General features: G+C 33.3%; 1 protein-coding gene across 1 annotated transcript; it reads right to left on the bottom strand.

The window, feature by feature from the left end:
- Positions 1-4,105: 4,105 nt before the first annotated feature.
- Positions 4,106-17,966, bottom strand: LOC113857060 (bifunctional aspartokinase/homoserine dehydrogenase). Its single transcript, XM_027488753.1, has 12 exons — positions 17,730-17,966; positions 16,943-17,093; positions 16,780-16,857; positions 16,535-16,650; positions 15,830-15,883; positions 7,741-7,828; positions 7,522-7,614; positions 6,953-6,993; positions 5,587-5,640; positions 5,340-5,503; positions 5,076-5,145; positions 4,106-4,650 (listed from the first exon to the last, which is right to left on the bottom strand). The coding sequence occupies exons 1-12, from the start codon at positions 17,823-17,825 to the stop codon at positions 4,525-4,527; spliced, it is 1,131 nt and encodes a 376-aa protein (XP_027344554.1). The 5' UTR covers positions 17,826-17,966; the 3' UTR covers positions 4,106-4,524.
- Between the last annotated feature and the right edge of the window lie 3,028 nt (positions 17,967-20,994).

Raw genomic sequence — 20,994 nt, 5'->3', positions numbered from 1 at the left:
ATTGTAAAATTCATAACTAATTCAATACAAACCCAAAAAATCATGAAATCACTTGGTTTTAAAGATTACAAGTGCTAAATGTATCTTAAACCAACAATTTTCTAAACTAAAATTCTTAGAAACCATAAGCGAAATTAAACACTCAAGTTATTTGTCAGCGATACCCTGTCTTGTGTGTGATTTGACCAAACAACAACAACAGAGTGACGACAAGATAGATCTGCACAATGGGTGACCTTTCATGTAGGATCACTTGATGATCTCTTGTGACGACATTGACAACTAGCTCTAATGAATAACAATTCATAGTTGTTGCAATAGGTTTGAATGAGAGAGACATTGAGAATGAAAGTAGGGTTAGGGCAGAGAAGTTCAAATACTAAACAACAATGAGAAATTGACACATAACACATTTTTTTTAACTTTTGAATTGAAAATGTAAGAAAAATAAGAGATTTAATTAAAATAATATAATATAATTAATAATATACATATATATATATATATATATATATATTAATACTAGTATTTTAACTAATGTACTACACAAAAGTATTTTGTCAAAAATACAAATTTTTGAAAAATCATTTTAATGAATTAAATATTTGTAATATATATAAATTTTAAAAGAAAGAATTTGAATAAAAGATAAATGATCATAATAAAATTTTATAATAAAAAATTATACTTTTTTATCCAAAAAATTAACAAATAAGAATTAACAATATTTTTTATATTTTATATTTTTTTAAAATCTTCTTTGAATGTAAATAAATCGTAAGAATAATATTATTTAGATTCAATAAATTATAGTTATACTTATAATGCACATGTTGCATAGGAAAATTATTTTAAATTGAAAAATAAAAATAAAATTTAAATATTATCAATAAATAATAAGCTTACAGTGATAGTGTAGGTGATTGTAAAATTTATAAAATATTTACAATAAGTTATTATTTATCATTCACTTTATGATTTAAATATCAATATGATTTTATTAATAAAAATATTTGTGTGAAAAATATTTTATAGTGTCATATATAAATAATATTTTTTTAAAAAGTCAATCTCATATAAATTATGTAAAAATAAAATTGTATTAACCTAGTTAAATGAATAAAATAGTAAATAAATTTTCTATTAAAAATATAAACCAAAATAATTTTTTTGGTTTACTTTGTTATTGAATATATTTTTATATTAATCTTATAAAACTTCAGATAAGTAATATAATAATACAAAAATTCAAAACATAGTTATAGAACAGAGTTCAAGCATAAATCAAAATTTACATAAGTAGCACAATTAATATATATATATATATATATATATATATATATATGCAAGTATGTATGCAGGTATCGGATAAGTTGGGTACTTAGATACTCATATAATAGATAAATACCCTACCCATGGTAGGTAAATTTTACAGGTGCCCATCGGATCCTTTACCCATTGTCATCCCTATTGAAATGACCATGGGCAGTTTTTGGTTGGTTTCTACAAAGGCATCCATCTCTTCTCTCCTTTAGAAGCTGAACTTTGGAGCATTTTTTTGGATTAAAGCTCATGGTCCAAAAGGGGCTTAACACCATTTAGGTTGATAATGATTCTAAAATAGTTTTATCCCTTGTCCTTAATGTGCAAAACCCTGCTCATCCTCTATATGATCTAATTAGTAGGATTAGAAATGTTCTCAAACATATTCAATTTGTTAGGCTTGAGCATGTATTGAGAGAAGTCAATCAATGTGTTGATCATTTAGCTAAATTAGGGCTTGAGAGTTCCTTGTTTTCTTCTTGTATTGCCACCCCTCCCTCTATTTTTTTTTTTCCTTTCTTTGTATGGATTCTTTAGGCTTTGTTTGGGAGTTTAGAGGAGGAGAGAAGGGAAGGGTTTAAAGGGAGAAGGAGGGGAAGGAAGTTAAACCTCTACCTTGTTTGGATGTTTAATATTGAGAGGGAAGGGTGATGAAGGTTTAAGTATATAAATAATATTATTATATTTTATATCTTTTATTTATATTTTTTATCTTTACAGAAAATAAAAAATAAATATTTTTCTTTTTCTAAAAATTAAAAAAAATAACATTTTTAAAATTAATATTTTTATTTTTTTATAAATTTTTTCAAAAAATTTCCACTTGAAAAACTAACATTAAAAAAAAGTTAAAATCCTAATCGTGTAAAAGTACGAGAAAGAGTGAGAGAGAGAAAATTCTTAGAAAACTTTTTATTGGAGGAACTCAAAACACTAACGTTGAGAAGGCTTTGGAGGGTTTAGAAAACCCTTCCTTTCCCTCCCTCTCTCCTCCTAAATATAATTCTCAAACATAGCCTTAAGTGTTTGGTTTCCTAAATTGGTGACTTGTTTCTGTTTGTTTGAACTTTCTAACCCCTTTAAATATATAAAAAAATAGAAAATAATGAACATATATTTTAGTTGCTTAAATTTTGAATTTGATACATTACATTAAATTAATAGATATAAAAATAATGTTTTTTCACTTAAATGATTTTTTTTTATATTTTTTTAATTTTAAATGTTGTCTTTATTACAACCTAATAAATTAAAAAACCACCATTAATAACCAATAAAAAAATATATCTTATTATATTTTATTATTCTTTAAAATATATAATTTTTTAACTTTTTAATTGTAGTATTTTTCAGATATTTTTTTTTTAAATTTTATTTGAGCTTAGAAAAAATTTATGTAATACATGAAAACATGTATAACCGTATTAAAGCTAATTTTAAAATAATAGTTCTTTGTCAAATTACTATGATAAATAATGTTAAGCCCTAAAATAAAAGTTATTAAAAAGTCATCATTAAATTCAAGTGTTTTGATAGTAATTTCTTAAAAGTGCAATGAAATCTTTAATATCAATTATATTAGAAAAAGACTATCAAAAGGCTTACGATAACCCCTTATTATAGGCATCATTGAACAAATTCAAATATATTTTTAGTTTTTATATTTTATAATTTTTATTTTTTTATAATTTCAGTTCTTATATTTAAAAAAATAAAAAATATAAAAATATAAAAACTAAAAAAATATTTTAAAAAATAATTTCACACCATCTAATTTAATTTAAACCTTTTATCATCGCTAAATCACTTTTTTTCATATGCACCATGTCATTTATTCATGTTGAAATCACAAAGTTTTGGCAAGAGGGCGACAAAGGATCTCAGTCTCCATCTCTTTTTTTTTTTTTTTTTCTCGTGATTTGATTCTAAGAATTTGCATGAATGACCTAAGTTTCCATTACAGTCCATACTCAATACTAGAACTGGGAAGTAAGTCAGTTCTCACTCATTTAGCCCATAAAACCAAATAGGCCCTAATACAAAAAGCTTACAGGGTCAAAAGGACCATAAAGCCTGATGGGTTAGAGTTGACCTATAGAAAAGTCTATTTTCAACAACTTCAAACTAAAAATTCTAAGATAAACATTTTCATGTAAGACTTTCTAAAACAAAATAAATACACGCCAATAAACCAGATCCTTGTGTTCACAATTAGAAATTGATTCATATTGGAAGGCATATCATTCACACATCAGATAGCACTGAGATAGGCTGTCAAAATGAGTCTGGCCAACCCACCTAGTCGGTTGAAAATGGCAAGTTGGATTGGAAATTTTACATTCATCATCCTATTTAGCCCATCCCACATTAACCGCTAAAATGCTTACTAATAGCAAACTCATTTTTCAAATTTAAAAAATATAATATAATTATTCTAGTTCAATATTAACTTTTCATTGATACAAAAATATTATTTAAATATTTTTAATATTTTTTTATAAGTTTTCATTGATTTTTATAATTTTTCTATTTTCACGTTAATTTTAAATAGATCAACATACTAATTTATCAACAATTTATATTTTATCTTTTTGACAGCTGGCGCGTTAGCCCCTCACGACACCTTAAATAGGCCAAATTAAAAAATCCAAACAATTTTGTGACAAGCTTTAAGTGGATCGACCACTTCGACACTCCTACGGAGTACTTTACCATGAATAAAAAACATAAGTTATATGAGTCTTAATCATAATGAGTTTACAAATCAACAATACTCAGTTCAACAATGTATCAATATATTGGTTAAAATATATTTTCTCTTCTGTGTTATTATTATTATAACACAGATTGAGGTAAAAAGACAGTGAAGTGCAAGGATCAATTTGAAGATGAACAACATGAATGAGGACTAGAAAGGCTATATTTTGGTCCCTGTACATAAAAGTCATTTTCAATTTGGTCTTTATATTTTGCAACAACTTAGACTCAATCTCACTGTGGTGTTTGTATTGGCAAAAAAGTCGATAAAATTGAACATAATGGGGGCTAAATTGAAAAGCCATACATGCAAGGACCAAATTGAAAATGGGCACCATGTATACCAATAATATATTTTAACCAAAACTTTTAAATCACTTCAGGTACATTCCAAGCAACTGCACCTTTTCCTTTCTTTAAATTCAAGGCACAAAACCCTTTCCCTCAAGGGAATAAATCCTGAATATCCACAATATCAGCAAGGACACCAGCAGCAGTAGTGTCATTTCCAGCTCCAGCACCTTGAATTACCAGTGGTTGGTCACAATAGCATCGAGTATATATTTCCAACTGCCATTGGCATCAAAATACAATACAGTCAAACCACAAAAGTTTTAGGAACGTTTCAGAATTTATTTTCTGTTCTCACTTTCAATTACAAAATTTTTACCTTACTTTCATTCTATTTTTTTGTTTTCAAAGATTTGTATATAGAGAACAATAAAAAGTTACTTTTACTGTTTCCTACACAAATATTTGAAAATGGAAAACAAGATAAAACCAAGGTGATATTTTTGTAATTAAAAGCAAAAATAGAAAATAAAACAACATTTCTCAAACCAAACTGCCCCTTAGCTTACTAGAGCTGAACTTTTATAATACAGCAAAGCAAAAGAAACAGGATGAAAGCACATTCAGTTAGATCATACCTATAAAATTGAGAAGAATCCTAATTAAAAATGCATCAGAGAGACAGTGAGAAAATTTAAGTTTACCACGTTATCACTTCCTCTTAGTCTTCCTAAGGGAGAATTCTTTGGAAGCTCCTGAATGCCAACTTCACACCTGTGAAGAGAAAAAAGCTATAATTAGCATAAAGGAATTGCATTATATGAATATGAATAATTTTAAACATTAAACATTGCCAAATCATATACAAAAATTGAATTGAAAATGATATAAGAGAAAAGCATATGTGCAAAGGTGTAATGCTAATGCTTGATTGAAGGCACAGCATTAAGGGAGGGAAAAGAAGATGCCTTGAGCCCTCAATCACACAGACATAGCGCAGCACATTTCCATTTGAAGCTGCCTTCTCAACTCTATCTTGAATATCTTTATCCAGCAACAAGAGTCCACGACCAAGGAAGTCTTCAACAGTCATTACATCAGGACCCATCTCTTTGGGATACAAGCTCTCAATCTGTATAATGCATATAAAATAGTAATCGCAACATAGGGGAAAAATTGGAGCGGAAATAGAATTTAATAAATGCCCATACAAACCTGAAGGTTATCCAGATTAATCTGATGACCAAGTATTCGAGCAAGAATTAAAGCCTGTCTTAAAATTGGCCCAAACGCAGAAATTTAGTATTAGCACATTTTAAGTTACTATTCATAATATACTAACCAGCTTTATACAAAATTGTATTGAAGTTTCTAAGATAAGAAATGGTTAACTAAAAAGTTGATAAATTACAATATCAATTCAGAAATGAAATCTCATACTACACTTGCCACACAAGGTGCATACAATTCAATCAACAGCAAGTATCATTTTTCATGAACAAAATCAACAAACGGAGAGGTATGAATTTTACTAACTTTGGCCAATGAAACTTGGATTTCTTTATACTAGATTAAACTGATATGCACATTATCCAAAAATGGACATCATTAAACTATGTTTGGGGTGGGATGGGGTGGATTTTTGTCCTCCAACCTGCCCACACCTAGAATGAGGTCTAAGGTCAGGTTTGGGAAGGCAAGGATAAAAAACTAAAACCCATCTCCATTCCGGTCAAGGTTGAGGAAATTAAAGTGGGAACCTATCCCATCCTTTTTTTTCTTAATTCAATTCAACCATGCGCAAGCAAGCACACACATTTTTAAGAAAATCAAATATTAAGTACATTCTAATTCAAATCTTATATACAACTTGACATCAAGGATCTTAAAAATAAGAAACTTAAGAACTAAATTGTCTATTCCAGCAAATGTGTGATTTCAATTTTATTATTTTACTACTAAATAATTTATATAATGGTAGCTATTAGCTATCTTTTTTTCGTAATTATGAGAAATAGGAGTCTGGGAATAAAATTCTAACTCCTTTTTTAGTGCATTTGTTAATACAAGCTCATAGTTTTTATTGTGGTCAATAAGTTAATAGAGCTGTTTAGTAAAAATAAAAAATAAAGGGAGTTCATAACTTCTGAAAGCTAGCTTATGAAAAGATATTTCAAGTGTATTTAAATTATTAGAAGCTAGCATCTTTTTTTTTTTTTTACCCTTAACATTCTCAATAACTTAAACTCACAAAATAACCTAAATACTTTATTTTTAGTCATTTAACATACTTCAATTAATTGTACAGCTAGTTTTAACATATAGATTTAATCATTTTTAAAATATAAGTAAATGTTAATTATGAAATTACATATTTACAAACAAATGATTTATCTAAAATTCAATACACATGACCAACATGAATATATCACTTAATTCAACGGTTGGATTGACAAAATACAACATTTATAAAGAGTTATTAAGCGAAGCAACTTTGAACCCCATTCATGTACATACATACATACATACATATACATATATATATATATATATCAAAGAATTAAAACAAACGACATTGTACCTTTCTAGCAACATCCATTCCACCAAGGTCGTCACGTGGATCTGCAACATGATAGAATGTTTAAATAATCTAAACAATTAAAAGGAAAAGTATGATAAACTAACTGTGTGGCAATTAGCAAATGAAACCCATCAGGGAAAGATTAAGGAAAAATGAATTTCATGCCAAGACCTTAGCAAAGAATATATTTATAATGTTAATATTTCCCAAATAGAAAGGGTGGGTTCAAAGAAAATATATGTTCTTTAATGTTAATGGTCCCAATAGCAATAACGTTTACATTAGAAGAGTTGTGGGGAAGGACATTTGGTAAAAGGCACAAAAGAACCGGAATGGACTAGAGAAGGGAATTAGGGATGAGGAGCTGGCTCCAATATAAGCTACCTGTACATGTGAAGAATGAGAGTAGCATTCTGTTAAGGGAGAGGGAGGGTAAAGAAAAATGATGAGGCCATTTGAAAGCTTAAGCAAGAATTGAGTAGTAAGGTTCGCATATAGAAATTAGATATTACAGAGATCAATGTGTTTCACATATCAATGATACAATTCCAAATGTAGCAGTGACTAACCTGGTTCAGTATAACCCAGACTTTTAGCAGCTCTAACAACTTGGCTCAGTGGTTTTCCATCTTCAACCTCACTCATTACATACCCCAATGTCCCTAATAAGAACAATTAGCATAAAATAATAATATAATATCAAAAAATATAATATCTTCTTCCTATTAAGAATGCATGATGAAGCACCAAAAATAAAATGTAATTATAGGACCATGAATGATATATACCACTCAAACTTCCAATAATGCGATGAACGGGATCACCAGAAGAGATTATGCGATTCAGGGATGCTATCACTGGAAGACCAGCGCCTACCTTTAAAAATATAATAACCAGTTCAGTAATTGTTCATTAATCCATGGATAATTCAATATTCCCATTAAGTCAAATAATAATTTGACATGAACCATCCCATAGCTAAGTTGTACAACATAGATAAACAGAAGAGCATCCAGGGATTGCACAGAATATTCAATGACAAGAGCATGAGTAAGGGAATGGGTTTGTAAGTTGTAAAAACCTGCTCATGTGGCAGGTTAGGGCGGGGAGTGGAATTTGTTTGACTGGCAGGTTACAAGGGAAAGAGAAGAAGGGAGAAAAGGGCCAGAAGATATTGAAAGTGGAGTAGAGGGAGGCATACATGTCTCTCCCAAAAGATACCACTAAAAAAACAACAAGCCCCCGTTCTTGTCCCTAATATTGTAAGCATCAATATTGTAGTCCCAGATATTATAAAATCCTAACTTTAGCCCTGATTTTGCAAAAATATATGCATCTTAGTTCTTTTCTGTTTCACTGTCATTTCATGCATCTTAGTCCTTTTCCATTCTAGTCCCTAATATTCTAAGCATCAACCTTAGTACTTAGTCCTGACTTTGCAAATATTTATTCATGTTAGTTCTTTTCCATTTCACTGTCGTTTTGCACCAAAATTGATTAAATTGAATAACATTTTTCAAAGTCAGGGACTAAATTCAGAATTTTGTAAGGTTAGAATATGTTTGATTTCTCTTTTAGAAAGAGTTTTCAATTTTTTTTTTCTAAATATAGTATAATACTATATTTAGAAAAAAAATTGAAAACTCTTTTAAAAATGGGAAACAAACATACCCTTAATGTCAAAAGTAAATAATACTTAAAATTTTAGAGACTAGAACAGGTGTTTATTTACTAAATAAATTTGAAGAAAAAAAAGAATGAAAGCAACCCAACAACTATAATCAAGTCTTATCTCACTAGATGAAGTTGACTACATAGATCACACGATACACCATTGAATTGAATTAAAAACCAAATTCTCAAAAAATCATTTATCATTAGATCTCTTTTAATGATATTTGCTGAAGTTTTTCTGGGTCTCTCTCTACCCTTTCATACAGAACAAAAAGTCATGACATACACTCACCTCACTACTGCCTATAGTGACCTTCTTTGCACACAACCAAACACCTTATATCCCACTAGGTGAAGTTGGCTACATAGATCATACAATGTCATTGAACTCAATTAAAAGCCAAAATCTCAAAAATATTATTTATCATTAGATCTCTTTTAATGATATTCTCTAAAGTTTTTCTGGGTCTCTCTATACTTTTTACAAAACTAAAAGCCATGTCATATACTCACCTTATTAGTTTCTATAGTGACCTTAGCACATGACCAAACAACTTTAAACGATTTTTTATCATATTTTTCACTATAGGTGTTACTTCAATATTCTCGCAGATACAATTAATAAAAGCATTTGTACTAATTTGAATTCTAAGAAAGATTCCATATTTCAAACCCCATGTTTTAATTATAACTTAACAAGAATGGATACATCATTTTACATGCAATTCCTATTCGATTAGCATGCAAAAGTGGCCCTAGAAAAAACAATTCCAGGTTCAATGTCAAAATGAGAAAACTTTGCTAAAGTTCCTTACAAGTTTGTATGTTAGATACTAGTATCAAATAGGCTAGAGATTGAATAGACACTCGTATTATTTATAAATGTGTTTAGTCCTAATGTAAAAAACGTACAAATGCACCAGAATACAATGGTGGCACTTCAAGAGGCCAAATGCTTCCTAACACATCTAAGGATTTCTTTTTCTCCCCCTTTCCTTACTCTTTACCCTCTTATTTATAATATTGTTCCCCTCCCCTATCGTCTAGATTTAGATACAGAATAACTGATTCTGTTACAATTATTATTATGAATATCCCTAACAGGCTGACTCAAGGCTTTTATCCCCTTTAGCCTTCCTATCTCTTCCCCTATATACCTTAATAATAGGAGGTTTCCAAACAATACCCCCCCCCCCTTGAGAACCACCTTGTCCTCAAGGTGGAAATGACGGAAAGGATCTTGAATACAAGCCCTATTCCCAAGAGGCTTCATAATCCAATAGATCATTCCACTTAATCAAGACTTCAAGTTCACCTTGGCATCCATCCCTTACTGCTTCCACGTCCTCAGGCTCCAAGGCCAACTCATGCTCATCTGTTAACAACGCTGGTATAACAATGCTGGTAGGGGTTGCACCTGCAGCTTGGGTTTGACCCCTTTCTTCAAAACGGACACATGGAAAATGGATGCATGCGGCTGTCTGCCAGAAGATACACCACTGGCCCTGTCTGCTCGACAATCTAATATGGCCCATAGAATCTAGGGCTGAGTTTCTCATTAGGTTTTCTAGCTATTGACTTCATTCTGTAGGGCTACAACTTCAGATAGACCCAATCTCCTACTGCCAAGTCAACTTGGCGCCTTTTTTTGTCAATCTTGGCCTTGATAACATCTTGAGCCTTGAGCAAATTAGCTCTCAATTCTCACAGCTGATTATCTCTGTCAGTGGTCATGTAGTTAACCTCTTCCACCTTTGCACGTATGGTTGTCCTTTTTTGTAACACAGGGAGATCTTGCCCATATAATGCTCTAAAAGGTGTCATCTTTATGGAAGCACTGTAGTTGGAATTGAACCAAAATTCTGCCCAGTGTAACTAGTCAAACCAGCGTTTGGGATTGGTTCCTGTAAGACAGCATAACTACATTTCAAGGCACTGGTTCACCACCTCTATCTGACCATCTGTCAGCAGATGGTAGGCCATACTGAAATGGCGCTGAGTCTCGGATAATCAAAATAGCTTGCGCCAGAAATTGCTTAAAAATATCTTATCTCTATTCGACACGATTATGGTTGGGAACCCGTGCAATTAGACAATTTCCTGCACAAACACAACAGTCACCTCTTTGGCAATGAAAGGATGGCACAATGGCAAGAAATGTGCATACTTGGTGAGTCAATCCACCACCACCAGTATCATATCCACTCCACATGTTTTGGGAAGGCCTCCTATGAAGTCCATTGATATGTCCTTCTAGCTATGGGTAGGTACTGGCAAAGGCTGCAGTAACCCTATTGGGCTGAGGGCTGCATATTTATTACGTTGACAAGTCTCACAATTTGCTACATGATGTTGTATGTCTGCCTTCATCCCTTACCAAAAGAGGACCATTGCAGCTCTTTTGTAAGTCTGAAAGAACCCAGAATGTCCTCTTGCTTGGGAGTCATGGAACTCTGCCAACAGCGAGGGAATATGTGGGGACTGCTTGGGCAGGACCAGCCATCTTCAAAAGTACAAGCGGTTTCCTCAGAGTTCACACCCAGGATGTGTTGAGGGATATGTCAGCAAATCATCCATGATCCCGCGTAGTTTACTGTCGCGACCAACTCTTCGTGTCTCATCACAAAAATGGCAGTGAACATCATTTTTTGGATAGGGCATCAGCAACTTGATTCTAATGGCTTGGCCTGAAACGGATTTCGAAGTCGAAGCACATTAACTTAGACATCCAGCGAAAATATTCCTCACTTAACTCCCTTTGATCAGTTAGAAACTTCAAGCTGCGTTGATCCGTAAGTATAGTAAAGCACCTCCCCAACAGATAGTGCCTCCACCGTAGCAATGCCAGGACAATAGCCATGAGTTCCCTTTCATATATGGACTTCCATTGGGCCCTGTCTGACAGTGTTTGGCTTCAAAACACCACTGGTCTCCCTTGTTGTGATAACACAGCCCTTAGACCCTTGCTAGAAGCATCTGCTTCTACCACAAATTCCTCTGAAAAATCTGGGACTGCCAATACAGGAAGTTGTAGCATGGCCCCCGAAAGGTCGTTAGGCCTGAATGTTCCATTGGAACACAGCTTCCTTCTTCAGCAGCTGTGTGAGAGGTCGCGCCTTGGCTCCATAATCCTTCACAAACCGTGTATAGTACCCAAACAGTCCCAAGAACCCCCTGAGGGCCTTTTTATCACGCGGTACTAGCCAGTTTTGAATGACCTCTAGCTTTTGTGGACTGCTGCCACCCCTTACTTTGATATAACATGTCCTAGATACTCAAGGGTGCGTTGTAGGAATGTGCATTTCTCCAAGTTTGCGTACAAACCATGATGTCGAAGTGCTCCAAAGACCAGTTTCAGATGTCATATATGCTCCTCCAAACTGCAACTATTCATAAGAATATCGTAAAAAAAAAAAAAAACTAAACTGAATTTTCGAAGGTATGGTTTTAGCACGTCGTTCATCATCGCTTGAAACGTGGAGGGGGCATTTTTCAAGCCAAAAGGCATTACGAGAAACTCGCAGTGTCCCTCATGAGTCTTGAATGCCATCTTCTGAATATCACTCCCTTTCATGCGGATTTGGTGAAAACCAGCCTTTAAATCCATTTTGGAGAAAATCATTGCTCCTCTCAACTCGTCCATTAGCTCTTCTATCATCGATGATGGGGAACTTGTCAGTCACTGTGATTTTATTGAGGGCCCAATAATCTACACAAAACCGCCACGAGCCATCTTTTTTTCTAACTAAGATAACTGGGCTGGAGTATGGGCTTGTGCTGGGTCGGATTATTCCAGCCTCCAGCATCTCAGTGACCAATTTTTCTATCTCATTTTTTGGTAATGTCGGTACTTCTAGGGTCGAACGTTCAGAATATTCTTTCCTTCTTTTAAGTGTATCGCATGATCGCATTTCCTTTCTAGAGGCAATCCTGCTGGTTGCTTAAAAAACATCTGCAAACTCTGCCAATAATTGTTGTATTTGTTGTCCCCCTCCCTAATTTTGTGACTCCAATGTTCCCCTCATCAGACAATCAATCCAATACCCTTCTCCTTCATCTAGTAGGACTTTATGTATGGCTTTTAAGGTTGCTCTTCCCTTGGACAATCTCAGGTCCCCCTTGCAGTCTCGCCACTCCTGTCCTAGTGTTAATACCCATTGTCATCTCTTGGAAGTCCACCCAGATTCTTCCCAAGGTTTCCAGCCACGCTATTCCCGACACAACATCAACTTTCTTTAATTCAAACAAATAAAAATCTTGCTCTACTTCCACTTCTTGCAACTTAAACTTCAAATGAGGACATTTTCCCTTACATCTCAGCCTTCTACCATCCCCTACCTCCACCGTATAGGGGTCAGTTTCCAAAACCAGCAAGCCTAGTTCTTCAACCAGAACTTTGGAAACAAAGTTATGGGATGCTCCACCATCAATGAGGACAATAACCTTCCTTCCCTTGATTTCCGCCCACATTTTCATGGACTTCCTTGTTGTAAATCCTTTCATGGAATAAAAAGACAATTGTAAAGACTTACGCTGCCCTACTCCTTCTTCAGTAGGTATCTCTTCTTGTGCACTCCCACTAGTTTCCTCCTTCCCTGCAGTTTCTTCCTTCACACGTTCAGACTCATCCACATACTGTGCACTCCGCATTGCATCCTTCAAGGTAGCTGAAGGGTAGAATTTTAAAGCAATTCTGATGTCCTTCCTGAGCCCATTTAGAAATATGCTTCCAAGATATGTGGGATCCCTATCACGCAGCAGAGCCATGTACAATTCAAATTGTTCTCGGTATTCCTGCACTGACCCTATTTGTTTTAGAGCCAATAGCATCTCAAAGGGTTTCTACAGAACTGCAGGTTGGAACCTATTAAGAAGGGCTTCCTAGAAAGGCTTCCTTGAAGGTCTCCCAACATTGGTTCTCCTCAGTGCTCTCCCACCACTGGTACCAGTACAACAGCTTGCCCTCCATTGCCACTATTATTGCCTACATTTTCTCTGCCTCGCTTGCCCCTCTGATGACGAAGTATCTTTCTACCCAACTGAGCCATCCATATGCATCCTCTCTGGAAAATAGTGGTAGTTCTAATCCCCTCCATCGATCCTCTGTGCTAAACCCCCCTGTTACCTCTGGGTTTCGCCTTTCCTCATTTTCTGAAGTCCTGTCTTCGTTTCTTGATGCTCCCTCCGGTCCTCCAAAGTGTGGAGGAACAAGTTTTTCTTGCAAGAACTCAATGTTCTTGAGTCTTGCACCTTGGTCCTTTATTTTTTTTAGTCTCGCGTCTTGTGCTTCCTGATTTTCAATGACCCGAGCTAATATCCCCTCTAACGCCTCGATTCTTGATTCCATTCTTGAATCTTGGGTGTGCGAACACATTCTTCTGACCATGAATCCTTCTCCACGCAGCGTGTTACCCACAAAGCTCCTACATTGGAGCTCTGATATCAGTGTTGATACTAGTATCAAATAGGGTAGAGATTGAATAGACACTTGTATTATTTAGGACTCTGTTTAGTTCTAATGTAAAAAACGTACAAATGCACCAGACTTCGAGAGGCCAAACTCTCCTTGACACATCTAAGGATTTCTTTTTCTCCCCCTCTCCTTACTCTTTACCTTCTTATTTATGATACTGTTCTGCTCCCCTATTGCCAAGATTCAAATACAGAATAACTGATTCTGTTACAATTATTATTATGAATATCCCTAACAGGCTGACTCAAGGGTTTTATCCCTTTTAGCCTTCCTATCTTTTCTCTTATACACCTTAATAATAGGAGGTTTCCTAACATTGTAGCATTGTTTCCCTAATTAAAAAAATGTGTAGTACATACTTTTTATACATCAATCATGAAAATGTTGAGTTACTGACAAACTACCACTGGGCACCAAAGTCCCAAATGAAGACATTGTTAGTTACCCTTCCTAATGTCACTGGTGACTAGTGCATCAATACAAAGCACCATTTGCCGCACACCACTTGTGGTGATGGTATTGACCATCATGCTTCATGCATTTTATTCAATTTTTCCATTTATAGAATATCCCTAACCCCATTCCCAATCATAAGAATGAATGAAATAATGATTTCCTTTGTAATGGTTCAATGTCCATTTCTTTGGACCAAATTCTTTTCCTCTTTGAATATTAGTTCCAAAAACACCAAAAATTCCCTTAACTGAAAGACATTAATACCAATAATATTGTCATTTCCAAACTAATAATGCAGGCAAGTTAAGGGGACCGTAAAAAAATTGTATCAACATTTTCTAAAATGCTTATTAGAAAAATTACAGATAAGTCATCAGAAAATATTGTAGCTCAGACTCCAGTAGCAAGCAATAAAAAATCTACTAGAATAAATCATTTTTTTAAATTTCAGAAACAGAGTGACAAGACAACACAGGAGGCAGAAACAAAAACTGTATAATGACTATCATAAGGTGCATAACATACATTTATGCTTTAAAAGAAACAGACACTGTATTTTGTAGATCAACAAGAGCTAATAAAAGTAAAGACAATTTTACAATCACATTTAAAATTTTTCAAAAGAAAAAAATTATGATAATTTCCTTCTTATGTTTCAAAAATAAATTGAAATTCATATATTGGGTCATCTTTTTCTTCATAATTTAATATTTTAATAATCATAACCTCATGCACAAACCTTGAACTCATGATCTATCCCTCCTTATTTTATTGGGGAAGATGACATTATACCATGTTCTTCTACTGCTGGCAAACTAGACCAACCTTTTCCCTGGATTTCATTTTCCTTCTTTATAAAGGTAAATTAATTAAAGAATTTCAGCAAAGCTACAGTATGTATATTATTGATCCATAAAAGACATTCATGTTGAAGAGCAAGTCCCACATTGAAGGGTTGGAAACAAATAAGAGAGAATATAAGCATTAGATCAAGTTACCATTGAAGTCCACTCACTCTACACTCTTCAACAAGGGCCCACACAAATTCTAATAATTCAAAACTTGTATAGACTCTAGTCTAGTTACCATTAGATCAAGTTCAAGACAAAGCATAATCAAATACATATATTCTAGCAATAATGCTGCATTTCATATTACACTTGGTTGAAAATCCACATTTGAATAACTACTTTCCATACCGTCACAAATGATGCATTGCTAATAAATGCTGATGAGCTAATAATCCAGTTGAGACAAGAAACAATATTACTTACAGTTGACTCATGCCGTATATGACGTGAATATGTGAAAAGCTTTTTAAAATCCTCCTGTTTCACAAAAGAATAATTATTTTGTTAAGTGAAGCACAACATTCTGAACAAAGAAAGTAGTGAAGGGGAAGAAACCAAAAACTTAGCATTAACTAGTTATAATGAAACTATGAAACTTTAATAGGAAAAAGTTCAATTTACCCTCCCCTCCCCTCCAATTAGGATGATGCAAGCTTTGAACAGAAACTTTGAAAACATGCAATGAAATTGCTGAAGTTTATATTGTGTGCTTTTTCTCTTCCATTTGATTTCCCATCACACTCTAATCAAAATTGTCTCACGCAAATTATGTGACCTTTTCTTGTACCAAGTTTCTTAATATGAAAATTGTGCTTTTCAGAGGTCATGTGCACTTCAAAAATGTGATTTCAGAATGACAAATTCAGTTAGAGCTTGACAAAATTTCAAACAGAAGGATAGAAGTGCTCAAATTAGAGAGGTTATGGATCACATAGAATGCTTTTGAAGTTTAATGACCAAAATGCACACAACCCTAACTTGAAGGTGGTAAATTGGACTTTGTCTTTCTTATTATGTCTACATGAGTACCACAGGTTACAAAGATAGGGTAAAGGAAAATCAGAACTAATATGTATCTCCTACCATCCTATATCAACAACTGTTATGAAACATTTAAGATGATCTTACCATTGTAGACGTAAGAGGCTTCTTATTAGCCATAACAGCACAACAACCCATATCAACTGCCTGTTTTAGCACCGTAATAGTGTCAAAGCTAGCAGAGCAATCTACAAAGACCAAACCTATAACCAAAAAAATCAGAAATAACATCTTAGTGATCAAATGCATGAAAGTTCACACCTATTTTGAATTTTCTTTAAAATCAATCACAGTTAGCAGGTAATGCATGACATAATAAAAATTCAACATACCTGTTTTTTTACCAAGTTGAGATGCAATGTCTAGAATCTTTCCTTGTGACTCTGGATGCATAAATGCCTGGCACTTTCCTTCAAATAACAACTAACAAGTAAGCATAAAAACACATACAAATATTCACAATCCCACCAAGACAAGCTAGGCATCGATATCAACCAAAATCATGAAGTTTTGATAGAGATTCCCCAGCACTCTTGACCCGGCAAAGTTCCAACAAGAAGTTATCATCCAACCCCTTATGCAACAAATCCTCCGCAACTACCAAAGATTTACTATCACCAACTCCTACAACTCTCAAGCAAAGTCCCTGCCACATAACAATAATAATAAACAAATACAAAAATGTCAACCAACTAAAAGCTCAAAATTTTATGAACCCATTTTCCATCAACGTCTGAAAAGTGAAAAGGACCATATTTTACTGTGATCAATAGCTAGATGGATTTAGGGAAACAAACAATATCCAAAGAATAACACTAGACAAGGAAACAAATAATGAAACTGTCTAAAAGACAAAAGGGTTATCAGAAACTCATAACAAAATTTAAATTTTCAAATTAAAGCAAGGACTTCGATGTAAGCGATGGGAAGCAGAAAGACATATGAAAATAAAACAGAATTTGAAATAATAATAATAATAATATCAACCAACTAAACGCTCAAAAGTTTATAAACCCATTTTTCCTCAATGTCTGAAAAGTGAAAAGGTCATATTTTACAGTAATCAATAGCCAGATGCAATTACGAAGCAAATAAAATCCAAAGAATAACACAAGGAAAAAAAAAACTGTTTAAAAGACAAATGTGCTATCAGAAACTGATCACAAAGTTTACATTTTCAAGTAAAAGCAAGGATTGTGATGTAAGTGATGGAGAGCAGAAACACATAAAACAGAATCTGAAAACAAAAGAATCCATAACGGTGAAGCTAAAGGGAAATTACCTGTGTAGAGTGAAGAGAACGGCATGAGACAATGTGTTGGAGCAGTTGACGACCAACTCCTCCACAACCCATTAGAATCAGAGGAATGATCTTCATCTTCTAAGAGAGATTCTCTCTTCCTCTTTCTTTACTGGTTAAAGAGAAAAACTTTTCAATTGAATTTGTTAGGGTTTTGTGAGATGGAATTATTGTGAGTAGGAAGATGACTGTGAAAAGAACCTTGATCTCTCATTTCTTGCACCAGCTTACAATATTAAAAAATATTTATATATTAACTTTAGTTTTTGCTTTAAGGTAATATTAACTTCGCTTCAGAGTTAAATTGAGATAATTAAAAATAATACATTTTTATTAAGAATATTTATCATAACTTTATATCTTTAATATAATAAATATTTTTAATAAATAATATTTTTTCATATACTTAAAGTCAATTTTAAAAATGCATACTAACAAAACTTTAACTTTAATTATCTTCTATCTATCTGTTTAAAACTGTAATCACTTTTCTATCAATTGTATGGTTCCATTTAAAATATATTAACATAAAAATATGATGCAATCTTAATGTTATATAGAAGGTATAGTATTTGATATGGTATTATATAAGACGTTATATTATAAAACTATAATATCATGTATTTTGTTATACATTGTAACACTAAATATTCTATCCAAAAATACACTATGTTCATCTAATTTTATTATGTTATATTTTTTAAAAGAAATAAAAAGTATTACAACTAATTAAATTATTTAAGACTAAATATTTTCAAAAAAATTGATTTATCATAATTTTTTATGTAACAAAATCATTTTTTAAAAATTAATTTTTATTAGTTGTAATTGATTATTAATATATTAACTTAGACGTGAATCATTCAATAAAAGTAAACTTTTGGCACCAATTGTAGTATTTTCTTCTTCCTTCTCTCTCCCGTTCCTTAGGCTTCCCTCGAGAAAATTTGTCATATGATGTATTTCCTCTAAAGATTGCGGATCAACGAGTCAAGCAACTAAGGGATAAATATATCTTGTTGGTGAAAGTGATATGGAATGCAAGCGATGAAAGAGATGTCACTTGAGAGCCTAAGGACAAAATGAGAGAAGCATACCCTAATTTCTTTCTAAATTAGTGAATTTCGAGGGTAAAATTCTTTAAAGGATGAGAAAGTTGTAACACCCTCTTTTTCATTTAGTTAATAAATTGATGATTGTTTGGTATTATATAGTGTTAGAGTGTATTAGAATGATTTAAGGCTGTTTTGGTAGAAATCTGGTGCAGGGAATCTCGCTCAAGCGAGACAAATCTCGCTCAAGCAAGAATGAGCGTCCAAAATTACATGTTTTTAGGCAATCTCACTCAGGCAAAATGATTCTCACTCAAGCGAGATAGAATCAATTTAGCCCAACTGTCACCTCGCCCAAGCGAGAAGTCATCTCACTCAGGTGAGCAGTGATCTCGCCAAAGCAAACTGAGTCATTCATGTGAGGACTTAAGAAAAATGTCCAACTTTCTGGATGTTATCTCGCTCAGGCGAACTTGACCTTGCTCAACCGAGCGTATCAGAAAATGCTTAGCAAGGCCACTGTCTGGTGTTCTCGCTCAAGCAAGTTGTACCTTGTTCAAGTGAGAATTTTGTTGCTCAAGCGAGCTGTTCCTTGTTCTAGTAAGAGTGCGCGGGGCTGAGAGGTATTTAAGAGATTTCCAGCATAAAAATTTCATTTTATTCCAAACCTCACGCTCTCTTCTTATTTTCTTTGAACTCCTACTACTTTTGTTCGATTAAACTCCTTCAAACTTCGATCACTCATCAAATCTGAGCTTGAATGTTAAATCCAAACGACTCTATGTAAGTTTCTCGAGGTAAAACTTTGTTTTCTCCTATCATTTCTTGTATTTTTCTTTCTTTACGGATATCTCTTGGTACTCAAGAGAACTTCCGTGATTGAACTCTAATCTTCATCAATATCTCTCCACATACTCACCTTGAGGTAAGAAGAGCTCTATTTTTTCGTTCTATTGAAGTGTTTATTTTATGCTCATTGGAGCACTATTACATATGGATTTTGTAAAAATATGTGTTTGAAGCATTACTTACGAATAATAGCTAAGAATATGCATGTTTGGTTGTTTAATTTGAATGGCTATGTTATGTTAACATGAAATATATGATGAGGTGTTATGATGAAGTATGACATTCTATTTGTGAGTTGAAATATATAAACTATATGTATATGAGCATTTTGTGGCTGTTATGAAGTATGATTCTAGTCTGAATGACTTAATGAGTGAAATTGTACTCTAACGGGATGAGTAGTGTGGACTTAGTCTGGAAGTGCTTTACATCTTATGAGTGGAGAATGAATGGACTCTCAAAATAAGTATAAGTATTTGATATAAAATGGATCTAGTGTGAATAGTTATAGAGACTGGAGGTATAGAGTCTGGAGACGATAAGAAATCTTAGGAAAACGTAGGGTGGTGAGCGACATTTGTGTAGGTGTATATACTTTTCTGAGAGAGAATGTGTCACGTAGCCTCACACTTGTTTCCTGACTAGACTCCTGACTATACCTTTGCTAAGGGGCCCATTATTGTAAATGTTGTATCCATATACATGGGATAACTAGCAACTATTAACCTAGCTGAGTAAGACCTCAAGAAATGCTAGAGATATCGTTGTTTGTGATCACAGTGCATTGGAAGTACGTATTGAAAGGAGAAGACTAAATAACTTATAACAAATTATTGAGTTGTGTAAATGTGATTATGTTGGTAATGTGAATTGGTTGTGGAAATGAATATGTTTTCTTTGCATTATAACAGTGATCTTTATGACGTAATGATTTATGAATGATAGAATAGACGCTAATCCTTATTGACATTTCTAGAAAAACAGGATGACGACACCTCAAGAAAGGATTAGGCTGGTAGATAACTCTATACAATGTAGGCTTAATTATGTATTTACTGAATACCATATAACATGCTATTTTAAGTTAGCAGTACATGTTGATGATATACCTAGGAATATTATTATGTTGGAGATGGAACTATATAATAGCATCCTTTTTTATTTTCATGCAAGTAAAATCCACCATACTTTATGTATGTATATTTACAAAGGTACGGTTAGAACCCTAGCAGCCTTTACGTATTTATTCATATACCATGATCATGATAATTTTGGAAGGCCGATCCAAGTTACTAGTGAGCGAGTCACAGGTGTTGAGGTTGCAGCTGACTCAAGAGATTTATATC

This window comes from Abrus precatorius, unplaced genomic scaffold, assembly GCF_003935025.1.
Source record: "Abrus precatorius isolate BTA unplaced genomic scaffold, Abrus_2018 Scaffold1, whole genome shotgun sequence".
NCBI classification, from domain to species: domain Eukaryota; kingdom Viridiplantae; phylum Streptophyta; class Magnoliopsida; order Fabales; family Fabaceae; genus Abrus; species Abrus precatorius.
The sequence above is the reverse complement of the archived record's forward strand: the minus strand, read 5'-3'. Positions and strand labels throughout refer to the sequence as shown.

What these genes read in the sequence shown, in the direction of transcription:
- LOC113857060 (XM_027488753.1), bottom strand. Translation starts at nt 17,825, where the DNA reads ATGAAGATCATTCCTCTGATTCTAATGGGTTGTGGAGGAGTTGGTCGT. An exon ending in GTTCTCTTCACTCTACACAG is followed by an intron (nt 17,094 to 17,729) that starts GTAATTTCCCTT and finishes GTTATGTGGCAG; the next exon opens with GGACTTTGCTTGAGAGTTGT. An exon ending in ATATACGGCATGAGTCAACT is followed by an intron (nt 7,829 to 15,829) that starts GTAAGTAATATT and finishes ATATTTTTAAAG; the next exon opens with GTAGGCGCTGGTCTTCCAGT.